The sequence below is a fragment of the Phyllobates terribilis genome, unplaced genomic scaffold (assembly GCF_046119375.1).
Source record: "Phyllobates terribilis strain yellow unplaced genomic scaffold, ASM4611937v1 Scaffold_116__1_contigs__length_5312468, whole genome shotgun sequence".
NCBI lineage: Eukaryota > Metazoa > Chordata > Amphibia > Anura > Dendrobatidae > Phyllobates > Phyllobates terribilis.
The window spans coordinates 2,390,828-2,408,745 of record NW_027362876.1 but is presented as its reverse complement, the minus strand read 5'-3'; the positions used below and the strand labels follow the sequence as shown (position 1 = coordinate 2,408,745).

Sequence of the window (17,918 nt, the reverse complement as noted above, 5' to 3'; positions counted from 1 at the left end):
GGTGTACTCAGTTATGCTGAGCGCTGTATATATAACGTACTGAGAATACAGAGGGTGTACTCACTTATGCTGACTGCTGTGTATATAATGTAGTGAGAATACAGGGGGGTGTACTCACTTATGCTGAGCATTGTATGTATAACGTACTGAGAATACAGGGGGGTGTACTCACTTATGCTGAGCGCTGTATGTATAACGTACTGAGAATACAGGGGGGTGTACTCACTTATACTGAGCGCTGTATGTATAACGTACTGAGAATACAGGGGGGTGTAGTCACTTATGCTGAGCGCTGTATGTATAACGTACTGAGAATACAGGGGGCTGTACTCACTTATGCTGACTGCTGTGTATATAATGTACTGAGAATATAGGGGGTGTACTGACTTATGCTGAGCACTGTATGTATAACGTACTGAGAATACAGGGGGGTGTACTCACTTATGCTGAACGCTGTGTATATAATGTACTGAGAATACAGGGGGTGTACTCACTTATGCTGAGCACTGTATATATAGCGTACTGAGAATACAGGGGGTGTACTCACTTATGCTGAGCACTGTATGTATAACGTACTGAGAATACAGGGGGGTGTACTCACTTATGCTAAGCGCTGTATGTATAGCATACTGAGAATACAGGGGGTGTACTCACTTATGCTGAGCGCTGTATGTATAACGTACTGAGAATACAGGGGGTGTACTCACTTATGCTGACTGCTGTATATATAATGTACTGAGAATACAGGGGGTGTACTCACTTATGCTGAGCGCTGTATGTATAGCGTACTGAGAATACAGGGGGTGTGCTCACTTATGCTGAGTACTGTATGTATAGCGTACTGAGAATACAGGGGGTGTACTTACTTATGCTGAGCGCTGTATGTATAACGTACTGAGAATACAGGGGGTGTACTCACTTATGCTGACTGCTGTATATATAATGTACTGAGATTACAGGGGGTGTACTCACTTATGCTGAGCGCTGTATGTATAGCGTACTGAGAATACAGGGGGTGTGCTCACTTATGCTGAGTACTGTATGTATAGCGTACTGAGAATACAGGGGGTGTACTTACTTATGCTGAGCGCTGTATGTATAACGTACTGAGAATACAGGGGGTGTACTCACTTATGCTGACTGCTGTATATATAATGTACTGAGAATACAGGGGGTGTACTCACTTATGCTGAGCGCTGTATGTATAGCGTACTGAGAATACAGGGGGTGTGCTCACTTATGCTGAGTACTGTATGTATAGCGTACTGAGAATACAGGGGGTGTACTTACTTATGCTGAGCGCTGTATGTATAACGTACTGAGAATACAGGGGGTCTACTCACTTATGCTCACACTAGCGCTACGAGGCCCCTGTATCCTGTGTGTTACGTGTCAGCGCGTCACACAAGTCTTGCGCGCTTTCTGCAGGAAGTGCGTGCTTTCCCTATCCGAGATCACGCGAGAAGCGGAAGTCACCGGCCGGGACTCCGCTCTTGCTCCGGATAACAGTCACGGTACCTGCCGACAGGACGCCACCGACCCTGGGACGACTGTCCTATTAAGATCCACGTAGACCTCTCCAACTGTGAGTAACTGGATGTTGCGCTGCTTCGTCAACATACACAGCTTTATCCTCTATTGATTAACCGGCCGCTTCTCTCCTAGAACCAGGCCTATCTATACACAGAGGCTACCCCTACCATTTATTTCTCCTATCTGGCACCGACCAGCTCTAGGACCTAGGGGAACCACCGTGCCATAAACAAACTCCCCTGACAAGGTATACCTATTAAGGATTCTTCTACCTTGACTTAGTTGACATCTTGCTTCACCTGACCCATGTGACTTACCTCACTACAGGTATATTTGTCATAACCACCAGGACGTACAGGGCCACCACTGTATGAGACCCACCTAACCTCCCCTTGACTGCTACAGGTCACCTACTGCAGCACATCTGCATCATCAGGTAATTATTCACTACCTATTTATAGCCCCCACCAGGGCAAAAATAGTTTTCTACCCACCCTCTACCTTCGCACCATAGGTAGAATAAAGTGATAATCGAGGACACCAGTTCTACAGGAAGCCCAGAGCCCCTGGACCTCTTCTTACCCGAAACTAATATCCGCTCGGATTACAATAGGTACATTCATTCTATTTACCTTGTAGCACCTCTCTATTTTAATTAATCCTCCATACTTATTATTTAGCCCCGTAGGTTCTCCCACCATGGAATAAGATCACCTACCTAGCAGTCCATAGTCCCTGGTACTTATCCACCAGTACAGAAATAAGAACAAGGACCTTATAGCAGGTACAAAGGTTACCATCTATCTCATCTAGACCTTATTAAATAATCCCACTAAACTAACCCCCCTTACCCTTTTCCACAGGTTTTACACCTCTGGACCACGTTAAGGATCATCTTCTATCAAAATATAATAAGTTACTTCTATTCTCTAAGATATACTGGCCTCTGGTTCGGAGACTTCATCAACTTTTAACTGTTTTTAATACTTTTTATCTATTTATTCCAAATAAAGCTCATTTAATTTTTATCCAACCTACGACTAGTCCTTAGTAACGCCTTCACATTGGTATCTCCCTATTTTCCCTTTTCCCACTACCCAAGCGCGAATTATACTCCTACTTGTATTGATAAGATCCCAGCAATTATATAAAGAACTAAAGATCCCAGAAAGTATATAGAGAACTGCAGATCCCAGCAATCACAGATAGAGAACGACAGATCCCAGCAATTATATAAAGAACTAAAGATCCCAGAAAGTATATAGAGAACTGCAGATCCCAGCAATCACAGATAGAGAACGACAGATCCCAGCAATCGTACAGAGAACGACAGATCCCAGCAATCGTACAGAGAACGACAGATCCCAGCAATCGTACAGAGAACGACAGATCCCAGCAATCGTACAGAGAACGACAGATCCCAGCAATCGTACAGAGAACGACAGATCCCAGCAATCGTACAGAGAACGACAGATCCCAGCAATCGTACAGAGAACGACAGATCCCAGCAATCGTACAGAGAACGACAGATCCCAGCAATCGTACAGAGAACGACAGATCCCAGCAATCGTACAGAGAACGACAGATCCCAGCAATCGTACAGAGAACGACGGATCCCAGCAATCGTACAGAGAACGACGGATCCCAGCAATCGTACAGAGAACGACGGATCCCAGCAATCGTACAGAGAACGACGGATCCCAGCAATCGTACAGAGAACGACGGATCCCAGCAATCGTACAGAGAACGACGGATCCCAGCAATCGTACAGAGAACGACGGATCCCAGCAATCGTACAGAGAACGACGGATCCCAGCAATCGTACAGAGAACGACGGATCCCAGCAATCGTACAGAGAACGACGGATCCCAGCAATCGTACAGAGAACGACAGATCCCAGCAATCGTACAGAGAACGACAGATCCCAGCAATCGTACAGATAGAGAACTACAGATCCCGGCAATCGTACAGATAGAGAACTACAGATCCCGGCAATCGTACAGATAGAGAACTACAGATCCCGGCAATCGTACAGATAGAGAACTACAGATCCCAGCAATCATACAGATAGAGAACTACAGATCCCAGCAAGTATATAGCGAACTACAGATCCCAGCAAGTATATAGCGAACTACAGATCCCAGCAATCATACAGATACAGAACTACAGATCCCAGCAAGTATATAGAGAACTACAGATCCCAGCAACCATACAGATACAGAACTACAGATTCCAAAAATTATTTGGCTGTAGAACTACAGATCCCGGCAAATCCTGCCACTTTAAGGCTCGTGAAACTACAACTCCCAGCATGTCCTTTCCTGACAACCATGCTGGGAGTTCTAGTTTCGCCCCACAGATGCCAGTAGCTCAGCTGTGGGACCCATGTGAGGCACATGCCCAGTGCCAGCCACAAAGCAGGGAGCATAGTGGTAGGGGTCTCTGGGGGTCTCGTCATCCTCTTGTACAGTAGCCGCAGGCTATGGGGCAGTGGGTGAGTCAGAGCCCCGCCTCCATCTCCGGGTGCAGTGTCAGTGTGCAGTGCGGGGGGCGCAGCTGTCAGTTTCCGGGGGTCAGGCGGATCCAGGACACAAGACACTTCTCCACCTGCAGGAGGCCAGACTTCAATCACTTGTGCTCATGTGGGAGGAGCCAGTCACAAAGCATCATGGGAAACCGGCTCTGAGTCTCCTCCTCCTCCCAGTCCACAGTCAGGAAGAAGCTGCTGAAAAGCAATAAAGCGGGAAAAAACAATCTGTCTCTGTGGCTCAGCTCCCAGTGGTGAGCGGCTCTGTGCCTCGGATCGTTCACGAACAACACATCACTAATGTGGAGTCTCCATTACTCCCTATCAGGATTAGCCGTTATTCACACTGTGCTACTATTTTGTGTCTGTTTCTCCTGCACCGTACACACGGCTCCGCTCCGTACACCTCGTACACACGCGGCTCTGCTCCGTACACCTCGTACACACGCGGCTCTGCTCCGTACACCTCGTACACGCGCGGCTCCGCTCCGTACACCTCGTACACACGCGGCTCTGCTCCGTACACCTCGTACACGCGCGGCTCTGCTCCGTACACCTCGTACACGCGCGGCTCCGCTCCGTACACCTCGTACACACACGGCTCTTCTCTGTACACCTCGTACACACACGGCTCCGCTCCGTACACCTCGTACACACGCGGCTCTGCTACATCCACACTGTAAACCCCTCCTGACCCCACACATAAACTTCAGCTCATCCAGCACCATGACAACCAGCACAGCAGAGTCCTGCATCCACTGAGGCCCCTGATCATGTGACCCCTGACTCCTCCCCTCCTGTGACCTCATCACAGCTCCTGTGCGCACAGAGCAGCCATATATGTGGTGGCGGCTCTGCAGGTGGAGGTATGTGCCGTCTCCATTACTCCCTATCAGGATTAGCCATTATTCACACTGTGTGTCTATTTTGTGTCTGTTTTTCTTGCATGGTGAAATAAATCATCCCTCTGATTGGCTGCTCGCAGGGAGGCAGCTGACAATCAGTGTGATGTCGTCAGTCACGTCCCATCAAGAAAGCAGAGCCAAAGAGAAGCCGCTGCTCCGTCTACGTGACTCATCAGGAGCCGCTGAGTCACCGGCAGGAGCAGTCCGTCACCGCTCTGCTCAGACACCGGCTCAGATATGGTCCGTGGACAGTCTGTTCTTTTTCCTGGACCTCTTCTCTTGAATGAGCGAGTTTAGTCCACAAATCACCGGAGGGAAGAACAAGAGAATATCCCTAAATATTCTACTATGTCCGTGTTCACACCACGAGTGCAGCGTTCAGGCCGAACCTCCTCCGGTCCTCAGAGCGAAGCTCATTAATGGCTGCCATAAAAATCCTCCACTTCTTCCGGCATCATCCAGGATCAGATCCACAGATTACTGCTTTATACCAGAATCAGTAATTGTATTATTACATAGAATTATTGATGATCTTACATCTCATCTTCTCATTCAGGTCTCTACAATATCGGATCCTCTCAGTGAAGATCTTCTATATAAGAGAATTTTCCTGTCAAAGGTTGATATGGACAGAGACAAGATGGTGGAGAGGATATTACACCTCACCCTAGAGATCCTCTTCCGGCTTACTGGAGAGGTGAGAGATTCTGATGACGTCACATTACATCATTCTTATCTATGGGAATAACAGATGGACAGAACTGGAGAGGTGAGGACTCTGGAAATGTCTGGAGTGAGATTTATTAATGTGTCTCTCCATAACCAGGATTACACAGTAGTGAAGAAGACCTCTAGTGAGCGCTGTCAGGACCCTGTGTCTGAGGGATGGGGAAGACCCCTGAGCCCAATCACAGGGCCTCCACCTCACCCCTTGATACATGAGGACATCAATGACCAGAAGATCCTAGAACTCGCCTACAAGATGATTGAGCTGCTGACTGGAGAGGTGACACTGCTGGGAATGCTGGGACATTATACAGTAACGCTATGAAAGGATCATGGGGATGACTGTATCATTGTATGTGTCAGGTTCCTATAAGGTGTCAGGATGTCGCCGTCTATTTCTCCATGGAGGAGTGGGAGTATTTAGAAGGACACAAAGATCTGTACAAGGACGTCATGATGGAGGTTCCCCAGCCCCTCACATCACCAGGTAATAGACAGGACTAAATACACACGGCCTATAATTATCTGTATGTAAAGAATGAATTCAGTCCCTTATGTGTTTCCTCCAGATCTATCCAGTAAGAGGACAACACCAGAGAGATGTCCCCGTCCTCTTCTTCCACAGGACTGTAAACAAGAAGATCCCAATGTTCCTCAGGATCATCAGGTAGATGGAGAGAAGGTGTCATGAGATCTCCCCTATGATGTGTAGACGGCTGTGAAGGTCTTGTGTTCAGTCTTGTTTTATCCACCAGTATTATATGTTTTATACTTGTGTAATGAGGACAGTGGAGATGGCAGGATTAGAGTTGATCATAGATGTGACTTCTCCATCTGTCTGTGACTTTTATAATATTTGTTTCAGGGTGAAGATCTGACCCATATTAATACCACAGAGACATATGTGAGGGGTGATGAGCGGTGTAAAGAGGAGATTCCTACATATGACCACCCAGGTGAGTAGTGACCACTAAATGCAGAGAAGTCACAGATTAAAAAAAATTGTATTACATGTAAGAATCTGTGTCCTGTCCGGATTTGTAATCGTTATATTAATTGTTTATTAACCCCCTACTGACAATGTCAGTAATAGTACGTCCCTGTGCCCTGGGCCTTATGGCTAACACCCGGTAATATGTGACAGGAGCGGTCCCACAGCGGCAGATTAACCCCCAAAATGCTGCGATCAAAGTTGATTGCATCATTCCGGGAGCAAGGGGAGGTAACCCCTCTTACCTTGTATCCGGGATCCCGCGCTGTGTCTGCTGGGTCCGGTAGTTGCCGTGTGACCTGATGTCGTCATGACGACATCCGGGTCACCAGGCATTAGCAAGTTAGTTAGATCGTTCTCAGTGCACGTTCTAACTAACTTGTGCCAGTGCAAGACTGACAGCCTGCATAGCACAGAGATGCTCCTGCATCTTTATGCTATGCAAGTGATCAGGCTGCAAAAAGTGAAAGTCCCATAGTGGGACAAAGTGTAAAAGTAATTAAAAAAGTGCCAGAAAGTGGGGAAAAATAAAATAAAAATTGTAAAAATATTTAAAAAAATTAAAAATAATGAAAAAATCAAAATATACTGTATCCATAAATAAATATTATTATAAAAAAAAAAAAACATTGAAAGTACACACATTTGGTATCGTCACATCCGGAACGACCTGACCTATAAAACTGTCCCACTAGTTAACCCCTTTAGTAAACACAGTCAAAAAATAAAAAACGAAGAAAAAAATGATGCTTTATCATCATACTGCCAAACAAAAAATGAAATAAAACGCGATCAAAAAGACAAATGTTATTAAAAATAGTACTGCTGAAAACTTCATCTTGTCCTGCAAAAAACAAGCCACCATACAGCTCCATCAGCCGAAAAATAAAAGTTATAGCCCTCAGAATAAAGCGATGCAAAAAAATATTTTTTTCTATAAAATAGTTTTTATTGTATAAAACCCCCAAACCTTAAAAAACAATATAAATGTGGTACCGCTGTAAACGTACTGACCAGAAGAATAAATTTTACCACACGCGGAATGGCATAAAAAAAAAAAAAAAAAAAAAAAAAAAAAAGCAATTCCTGAATTGTTGGTTTTTGCTTATTCTGCCTCCCAAAAATCAGAATAGAAAGCGATCAGAAAATGTCACATGCCCGAAAACAGAACCAAGAAAAGTGTCAACTTGTGCCGCAAAAAACAAGCCCTTACATGACTCTTCAGCCGAAATATGGAAAAATTATTTTTCTGCGCTTTAGGGGGTGACAGCTGCCAAATATAGAAACCCTATATGAATCTGGTATCGCTGTAATCGCACCGACCTGAAGAATAAAGTTGTCTAATCACTTATATCGCACGAGGAACGGTGAAAAAAATAAACTCTAGAGTTAGGGTTGTGCTAGGGTTAAGGTTGTGCTAGGGTTAGGGTTGTGCTAGGGTTAAGGTTGTGCTAGGGTTAGGGTTGTGCTAGGCTTAGGGTTGTGCTAGGCTTAGGGTTGTGTTAGGGGTTAGGGCTGTGTTAGGGTTATGATTTTTTTAAAAGTAAAGAAAAAAATGATGACTAGTGTTGAGCACAAGTGCTCGTTACTTGAGTTTGCATCGGGTGTTCGGGTATGCACTGAGTATAGCGGGTGCTCTAGTGACATGCTCGAGTTTCTGCCCCATATGCTTTGTGGCCAAAAAAACATTGCGGGGATTGCCTGCCATGCACGAGCGATCCCCACATGTTTTTTTGTGTGTCTTAACAACCGTGAAACATGCGGGGCGGGGACTCGCACATGTCACTCGAGCACCCGCGATACATGGTGCATACCCGAGTACCCGATGCAAACTCAAGTAATGAGCACTTGCACTCAAGACTAATGACAACTTATTCAATATGATGACCTAATGTTATCAAATTCTGTGTCGTACCTCTGGGTACAAAATGTTCACCATACCCCTTGATAAAATCCTTAAGGGGTCTAGTTTTCAAAATAGGGTCACTTGGGGAGTTTCCACTATATAGGCACATCAGGGGCTCCCCAAACGCTACATGGCGTCCCCTCTTGATTCCAGCCAATTTTGAGTTCAAAAAGTCACACAGTGCTCCTCTCCTTCTGAACCCTGCCGTGCACCCAGTGTATTTTCCCCATATATGTGGTATCTGCGTACTCAGAAGAAATTGCACAACAGTTTTTGGGGTAAATTTTCTCCTCTCACTCTTGTGAAAATAAAAAAATTGGGGCTAAAAGATCATTTTTGTGGAAAAAGTAATTTTTTTTTTTATTTTCACGGCTTTACGTTATAAACTTCTGTGAAGCACCTGGGGGTTCAGGGTGTTCACCACACATCTAGAGAAGTTCCTTGAGGGGTCTAGTTTCCAAAATGGGGTCCGTTGTGGGCAGTTTCCACTGTTTCGGCACTTCAGGGACTCTCCAAACGCGACATGGCATCTGCTAATTATTTAAGCAAATTTTACATTCAAGAAGTCAAATGGCGCATCTTCAATTCGTGCGCCCAAACAGTGGTTTTCCCCCACATATGGGGTATATGCGTGCTCAGGAAAAATTGCACAACAAATTTTGCTGTCAATTTTTTTCCAGTCACCCTTGCGAAAATAAATTAATTTGGGTCTAAATTAACATTTTTGTGAAAAAAAGTTAAATGTTCATTGTTTTCTTCCACATTCCAAAAATTCCTGTGAAGCACCTGAATGGTTAATAAACTTTTTGAATGTGTTTTTGAGCACCTTGAGAGGTGCAGTTTTTAGAATGGTGTCACTTTTAGGTATTTGCTGTCATAAAGGCCCCTCAAAATCGCTTCAAATGTGATGTGGTCCCTAAAAAAAAATGGTTTTGTAAATTTTGTTGGGAAAATGAAAAATCGCTGGTCAACTATTAACCCTTATAACTTCCTAACCCAAAAAAGAAATTTGGTTCCAAAATTGTGCTGATGTAAAGTTGACATGTGACAAATGTTATTTATTAACTATTTTGTGTAGCATAATTCTCTGATTTAAGGGCATGAAAATTCCAATTTACAAAATTGCAAAATTTTCTAAATTTTCGGACAAATTTTCAGATTTTCGTAAACTTAAAGCGCACCTGTCAGCAGGATTGTGCTCAGTAAGCTACATACACTGTCTGGTGGGCGACATTACACTGGTTAATATGATACCTTGGTTGATGAAATCTTGTGGTTCTTGTGTAATCTTTACTTTCAGTTTGGAGATAATGCTATGCTTCGGGGCGGCTTGTGGGAGGTGCTCTATCTGGTGCGCTGCTTACATACTCATCTGTATGCTCTTATGACAGCTCACTGTGCCTTCACTGACCTGCTTCCTATTTTACCTAGGCCCGCACTACTAGATGTGACGCGCCCCCCTGGGCCGTGGGGTACACGGTGCCTGGCCGGTCGTTGCTAGGGGAGATGTCACAGCGGCGGTGATCCGGTCCGTGACCCAGGGCGTTCAATCAAAAGGGGAATATTTATTTACAGGGGATTTATAGTTCTTAGATACGGTTCGTGACGCCACCTGTGGTATGCGGCTAAAGGGAGCCACCGCTGCGGAGCAGGTCCTCTGGAGCTGTTGGTAATGCAGCAGAGTTGGTATAGCTCTCCACAGGTAGAGCTAAGCTCCAGGGCAGTGTAGATGTTGCTGTTATGGTGTAGTGCAGAGGATGGCGCAGATAATGATCATTGAGACAGTAAGGTGCAGTCCTCAGGGTTTACTCACGGTTTCTTAGACTTCCAGTTACCAGTACTAGAGTAACTTCCCACGACGTTCTGTGCTTACTCAGGGAGGGGTTCAGCAAACTCCCAGGTCTCTCCGGAGTACGTAACGGGACCCCCTTCTATGTGTTCCTTCTGGCCGTCTCCCTGCACCTCACACTCAGTGTATCAGGCCAGTGGCCGTGGATCTTGCCGGGCGACGTCTTCTCTGTCCCCTAGGTCCTCTATGGCCACCTTTCTGGTGATTAGATGTGGCTTGTGGCTACAGTACCTGAAATACTGCAGCCTCCGGTTTCCTAGTTGTGGCTTAAAAAACTCTGTTAATTTAGGGACCGGTCCCCTCTGTGCGTCCTGACCCCTCCACCTCCTGGCAGATTCGGGCGTACGGGTGGCATCCAGCACTACCTGTACCCCTGGGGTCCCTTCCACGTTTCTGGAGCCTTTCCTGCTCCTCTCTCTCTCTCCAGCCTTGGGCCTCTCTGGCTAGGCCCTCCTCCAGATTAGAGCTCCTGCTCCTCTCACTGGCCTCTTCTGACTGACCTGATCTCTTCAAGATGGCTTCTCTCTATATACTATCCCTAACAAGTGCTCCCCTGAACTTCTTCCTCCACCCACACCCACTACATGGTTCCCACTGACTTTGGTTCCCCTTGCTCCAGCCAGGGACAGGGCTCAGCAGGAAGTGACGCATCTTGCCCCTCCTGCCTGTCTGGAGTAGTGTAGTGTTGGATGCAGGTGTTAGGGTCCCGGGCAGTACTCTTTCCTTACCTGAACGTGAGATACGACATCTCTGGGTGAGATGCAGTACCTCTGTGGCGACTGAACCCGCAGGGGCGCCACAGATGCATTATGTAAAATAAAATATAATTGATGAATTATATAAAATGAATTTTATCGATCACCCATGACAGCACCACGAGAGAGGGGATTCATCCTTCAAGGACAGGATACCCACAGGCTTAAAAGGGCAGCACCTCTCCCACAGATCAGTTGTTTTCCTGTCCTTGATGAGTGAACCTTTGTACTGGAAGATCATTCTCCCAGGCCCAGACGGACGGTTCAGACAGCGGTATTTTCCCTGCCTCTCCCAGTGCAGGGTCCCTAGAAGCGCCACAGTGGGTCCAGGAGGACTTTCACGGTTGTGTGCGGGCGCAGGTGAGCAGCATCCTGGGAGAGGATAGCGTGGCTCATCGGGTGTTGGCACATGCCTGGAATTGAGATACAGGGCAGCAGCATGTGCAGTGCTTCCTTGGAATTCACGCCAGCTGGCGTTTTCCAGTCTGAAGGTGCGCCTCTCCGATGCGAAGAAGGCGTGTTCGATGCCAGGATGCGCCTGAACAGCATGTTAACAGCGGCCGGGGCGTGTCCAGATTGCACAACTGGGGCATTCCTGGATGAAGCGTGAGCCACTTGACCGGAACTGTGTGGGAACCGGTGGTTCCGGAAGGGCCTGGAGAGGTGGGGAATAGCGTTTCTCCGGCATCTAAATGACGGCAGGAGCATGGATCGGTGCTTCCTTGCTCATTGTTCCCTCCAGAATAATGGATATCACTGAGCAGCAGCAGCCTGATAAGAAGCCCCAGAAGCAGGCGGAACAGTGTCGACCCCGTAGCAGTAGTTTTGGTGGCAGTATCTGTGAGAGACAGAGGTCTGCAGGCAGTGGCGAATCCAGACAGAGGAAGTCCAGGAAAGTAGACGAGTTTTCGGCCTCTAGAGATGGTCTTTTGGCTGAGGTGGGTTCCCCTTTAAATCTCGTACTATTTGATTTCCTCACACTGGTAAGTGATCTTTGTGAAAGTTCACTCAGTGATGTAGCCTTTCCCTTTTTTGGCAGTTATTGCCAGGGAAAGAAGTGTGCAGCAAAGTCTAAGCACAAGGAGTGTGCTCTTTGCAGAAATCTATTGCCTGACTCCAACCAAAAAAAAACTTTGCCAGTCTTGTATAGAGCAGACAGTAGCGGAGGAGACCACTAACTCTGCCACCGATTTAAGATCAATTATCATGGCGGAAGTCCCTTAAATTCCTTTCCCAGGAAGAGGTTCATAGAGGTAAGAAGAGCAAAAAGGGCTAGCCAGTGGTCCCGGGGTTACATGTGTCTAGCGTTTCAAATAATGATGACGAATTCTCCTCAGACGGTAACGCTGTCATTCTTTGTTTTCCTATAGATGAGATGGACAAACTCATAAAGGCAGTTTGGACCACAATGGGGATAGTTGAGTCAAAACTCGAGAAATCAGTTCAGGACATTATGTTTGGAGGCTTGGACCAAAAAAGCATAGGTATGAAAAAATCTGCCCCCTAATTTAGAGGGAATGGAAAAGATCTGAAAAGAGAGGCTCCCTTCCCCTATCAATTAAGAGGAGATTTCCCTTGGATGAGCCTTCCTTGTCAAACGGGGACAAAGCCCCAAAACTGCATTCGGTCATAGCAAAAGCGGCTTAGATGTACATGGGAGATGTTGACTGGTGCTTTAAAGCCAACAATGGCTGCTACATGTGCAGCCAGATCCTTAATCATCTGGTTGGTTCATCTGGAAACCCAGTTAAAAGACACAATATCAAGACACAATATCTTGGCCACTGTCCCACTTATGCGAGGGGCTGCAGCTTTTCTATCTTCGCTTCGGCTGTTTCAAGTTTGTTTAGCATCAAGATCAGCAGCCATTTCAAACACTTATGGTTAAAATGTTGGCCAGGGAAACTCCAGGCTAGAATGAAACTGTGTGCCATTCCATATGAGGGGGAACACCTGTTTGGCCCAGCTTTGGAAAAGGCAGGCGATGCTAAAAAGGGATATCCTAACTTGTCCATCCCAGCCTACAAGCGATCATTCCGGAAAAGAAGGTTCACTCGTTGGAAGACCTCCACAGATCAAGACAAATGGAAAGATCAAAGAAGAAAAGGTAGCAGCTTCATGTTCGGAACCTCCTCCCAGGATTCCGAAAAGTCAGTGATTTCCAACCCAGGTGTGGGGAGACTTTCGTCCTTCTTCCCGGCCTGGGAAAAAATATCGGGAAACAGTTGGAGTCTCGGCCTGATAAAATCCGGTCTAGAAATGGAGTTCCGCTCAATCCCGCATGGAAGATTCGTGGCAATACCCTCTAGGTCTTTGTCAGCAGGGCAACGGGCCCCAGAGGCCAAAGTCTCAGCTGGTACAGAAGGCTGTCCTATTAGAAGTTTCAGTGTCAGAAAGAGGAAAGGGGTTTTAATCCCCTCTCTTTCTAATCAAGAAACCAGACTGCTCTTTCAAGATGATAATAAATTTGAAGGGATTTATTAAATTTCTGAGAATCCTTTCATTCAAAATGGAATGTGTAAAATCTGCAATAAAGTTACTCTTCCCAGAAGAGGTGATGGCCCATCTCCGGGAGAAGAATGTATTGACTATACCGTATTTGTATAATTTTCTGGTTGTAGGCAATTCGACCCGGCATTGCACTAGTCAGTTACAGGAGGTGATATCCACCTAAGAATGTTTAGGTTGGCTATTGAACCTTAAAAAGTCAAAGATAGAGCCCCTAAAAATACAGGACTATTTTGGGCTTCTGCTGGACTCAGAGGTGCAGGAGTATAATTTCCCAGGCGATAAAAAAGAAAAGATCTGAGGCCAGATGTTAAGGGCCCTGAAATTCCCCATCCTGTCCCTTAGAAGAAGCGCTGTGTCCCTTCTAGGTTTCTAACTTCATGCATTCCGGCAGTCTTGTGAGCCCAGTTCCATACTAGAGCCTTGCAGTAGGATGTGTTAAGAAATGGCATTTCCTTTAGAGGACACCTGGAATGAAGGTTGACGCTATCTCCAATGTCAGTGCAGTCCCTCCTTTGGTGGCTGAATGTCACTAATCTGTCCAGGTGGGCTCTCTGGGTAAATAAAGTCACACAGTTGTTCACCACGGATGTGAGTCATAGGGATTGGGGGGCTCATCCAGAAGACGTAGTAAACCAGGGCTTTTGGACAAGGGGACGAGAGAGTTTTTTCCTCAAACTTGAAGGAATTACTTGCAGTTGAGTTGGCAGTAAGAAGACTCCTTGCGTTCCTACAGAGTCATCATGTCAGGGGCTTTTCATGGTTGAGGACAATGTCTGTCACCGACTCTTGGGTCCTCCCGCAGATTCCAAATCTCCTCTCTGGGGCCAATTCACTATCCACAAGTAGCCAATCTTCATTTGATGGCGTGGCCTCACCTTTGAAAGAAGGGTGCTCCAGGCTGTGGTCCCTCCCTAAATTCATAATTTTCTCTATAATTCTGTCATGGTGCTGTCATGGGTGAGTCTTAGTTACTTACCAGTAATGTGTTTTTTCGGAACCCATGACAGCACCCTTATAATCCCTCCCGTCACGTGTGTGTGAGCACTTCTTTCACTAGTGTTATAAGTTCACAGTTTTAGTTGTGATTTGTGGTGCGGGTAAGATTTGTGTTTTGGCAACAACCAATGGAGGTCCTATCGTGCTCTGTAATCCAACTGATGGGGAGGAGAGGTGCCAACCTTTTAAGCCTGCCGGTTTCCTGTCCTTGAAGGGCGGATCCCCTCTCTCATGGTGCGGTCATAATCCTGTTATCGGTAAGACTTTACAATGAAGAATCTGAGAACAAAAATTGAAATGCTGGGTGTAATTTTCTGGTTCTGCACTGTATTATCTCAATAATTAATTATATTATTCTGTAAATAAAGTCTAAAAAAAAGTGTTAAACAATGCAAGAAAAAATCCCCAAATGCCCAATGCTGCCAATAAAAAATAGCTTAATTTGAAAGAAAAAAAACAAACCTGGCATATTTGGTATCACCATTTCCATAACAACTTGTATGTATAAAACTATTTCAATATTTATGTAGCACAATGAACAGACTTAAAAAAAGATGAGAAACTATGTCTGAATTGCAGCTTTTGCTTATTCTGCATAATAAAAAAAAAATCAAAAAGTGACCAAAACACAAAAAAAAAACACCATTAAAAACCACAGCTCGTTATGCAAAAATAATTCCCCATATACAAGTAATAGATCACGTAGGCAGAGGCCTGTCAATCTAAGACAGCGGGCAGAGAGAAGCCGCCGGGAACCCGCCTGTCCGACTAGTCTATTACAGTATGAATTTCTCTAAAACGCCGCAGAATTTCAGAATGAAACGCACCTGGCTGACATCATACAGTCATACAGTCAGTGTCTTCTGTACACAGTCCGCGCATTGGGAGCCACTGGGGACCAACATGGCAGCCACGGGGGACTTTACCAGACCCACAGCTGCAATAATAACTCATGGGGGGGGAAGCGATGTGTACCTAACTGTTTAAATGCCACTCAGCCACTACTGCTAAAGGCAGATGGTGGCTGTGTAACAAAATTCCTTCTCCGCCTCGACTGAATGACATAATTTTAGATTGTCATTGCACATAAATTAATAAATTCTGGCTTGCATCTGGTTTAATGGCAGGGCTTCACTGTTCATTACCATACTGCTCCACCGCGCTGCCCTGCCCTGCCCCACCGTGCTGCCCTGCTCCACCGCGCTGCCCTGCTCTGCTAAAGTTCATTTAAGGATCAACACTGAAATCAGAAAACTGCTGAAAAACTGTGTAGTGTCCTAATATCAGTATCTTGCTCTATCGATAGATTGAGATCTATTTTGTCATCACACTTTTATTTGGTTAATAACTGAATTTTGCTATTTCATATAGAAATCCTAATAAATATAACATTAACAATATAAATATACAGTTACATTATTATAAATATGTTTGTTTTATTCTTGGCAGATGCCTTTACCATGAACTCAGAAAGACATATGATATCCTCAGATTTGAAAGCCGATGATCATGGTATCACACCAGATACATATGAAGAGCATGCCATTGCTTCAGATATAACATCAGCCCTTCACAGAAAAGATCTATTTTATGATCAAGTGGTCCTATCTTCTGATTTATTACAGAATGTTGAGCACAGAAAGGGAGCTAAGGAGCGGAGAGCTCACTCAGGGGTGAAGCCATATTCATGTTCAGAATGTTGTAAACGTTTTAATCATAAATCAGATCTTGTTATACATCAGAGAATTCACACAGGGGAGAAGCCATATTCATGTTCAGAATGTTGTAAACGTTTTAATCATAAATCAGATCTTGTTATACATCAGAGAATTCACACAGGGGAGAAGCCATATTCATGTTCAGAATGTGGGAAATGTTTTACAGACAAATCAAATCTTCTCAAACATCAGAGAACCCACACCGGGGAGAAGCCTTTTTCATGTTCAGAATGTGGGAAATGTTTTATTCGGAAAGAGTATCTTGATAACCACCAGAAAACCCACACAGGGAAGGAGCTTTTTTCATGTTCAGAATGTGGGAAATGTTTTATTCGGAAAGAGCACCTTGATAACCACCAGAAAACCCACACAGGGGAGAAGCCTTTTTCATGTTCAGAATGTGGGAAATGTTTTATTCGGAAAGCGGATCTTGATCGACACCAGAGAACCCACACAGAGGAGAAGCCTTTTTCATGTTCAGAATGTGGGAAATGTTTTTATCAGAGATCAAATCTTATTGAGCATGTGAAAACTCACACAGGGGAGAAGCCATATTCATGTTCAGAATGTGGGAAATGTTTTATGCGGAAAGCGCATCTTAATAACCACCAGAAAACCCACACAGGGGAGAAGCCTTTTTCATGTTCAGAATGTGGGAAATGTTTTACAGACAAATCAAATCTTCTCAAACATCAGAGAACCCACACCGGGGAGAAGCCTTTTTCATGTTCAGAATGTGGGAAATGTTTTATTCGGAAAGAGTATCTTGATAGCCACCAGAAAGCCCACACAGGGAAGAAGCCTTTTTCATGTTCAGAATGTGGGAAATGTAGGTGTAATTAATACAGGTTATGAATGCAGTGTAGGAGGGCTTCTTAAAGAAAAACCGGCAGAATTCTTTCTGGTTGGTGATCAAATACTTATATCATGCAATAAAATGCAAATTAATTATGCAAAAATCATACAATGGGATTTTCTGTTTTTTATTTTTAGATTCTGTCTCTACCATTTTATGAGCTGCCTTGAATAATAACCAAGCTTATTCTATGGAAAAGTCTTATTTGTACAAGTGCCCTGTGCATTGTAAAGTGCTGCCAAATATAAAAGTAATTATTATACATATAGTTGCAATAAAAATTATTCAACTTCCTTTCCAAATTCCTTTTATTTCCAAAACTTACAAACGTTTTGCTGTTTGCAATAAACTAATGAAACAAGAACAATATAAAAAGCTCAACACAACTAATATAACATGTGTTTTCTCTAAATTCACCACAAAATTGCACGTTTAATGACTCCTGCCATCCAAGAATGATTCCATCCCTTCATGAGCTGCATCTTGAGTACTTAGTAGAACCCTTTCCCTGCTACATTCAGAAACCCTGCTAACCTCATTAATATTCCTTGCATGCCTTCTGTCTCTTTCAGTTGTGCCCTTTGAAATGTGCAGTCAGCATGTAATAAACTCTCCTACATCCATGACTTTTTCCTCTCAATTCCC

General features: G+C 44.8%; 1 protein-coding gene across 1 annotated transcript; it reads left to right on the top strand.

The window, feature by feature from the left end:
- The first annotated feature begins 4,186 nt into the window (after positions 1-4,186).
- On the top strand, positions 4,187-17,525 carry LOC141201480 (uncharacterized). The gene is made up of 7 exons (XM_073663486.1): positions 4,187-4,314; positions 5,522-5,662; positions 5,792-5,971; positions 6,055-6,178; positions 6,261-6,358; positions 6,557-6,647; positions 16,149-17,525. Exons 2-7 carry the CDS (start codon positions 5,591-5,593, stop codon positions 17,258-17,260), a joined length of 1,677 nt encoding a protein of 558 aa, XP_073519587.1. The 5' UTR covers positions 4,187-4,314; positions 5,522-5,590; the 3' UTR covers positions 17,261-17,525.
- The last annotated feature ends 393 nt before the right edge of the window (positions 17,526-17,918 follow it).

Coding starts and splice junctions, on each gene's coding strand:
- LOC141201480 (XM_073663486.1), top strand. CDS start 5,591: ATGGACAGAGACAAGATGGTGGAGAGGATATTACACCTCACCCTAGAG. Junction 5,972..6,054: donor TTGAGCTGCTGACTGGAGAG/GTGACACTGCTG, acceptor TGTATGTGTCAG/GTTCCTATAAGGTGTCAGGA. Junction 6,359..6,556: donor ATGTTCCTCAGGATCATCAG/GTAGATGGAGAG, acceptor TATTTGTTTCAG/GGTGAAGATCTGACCCATAT.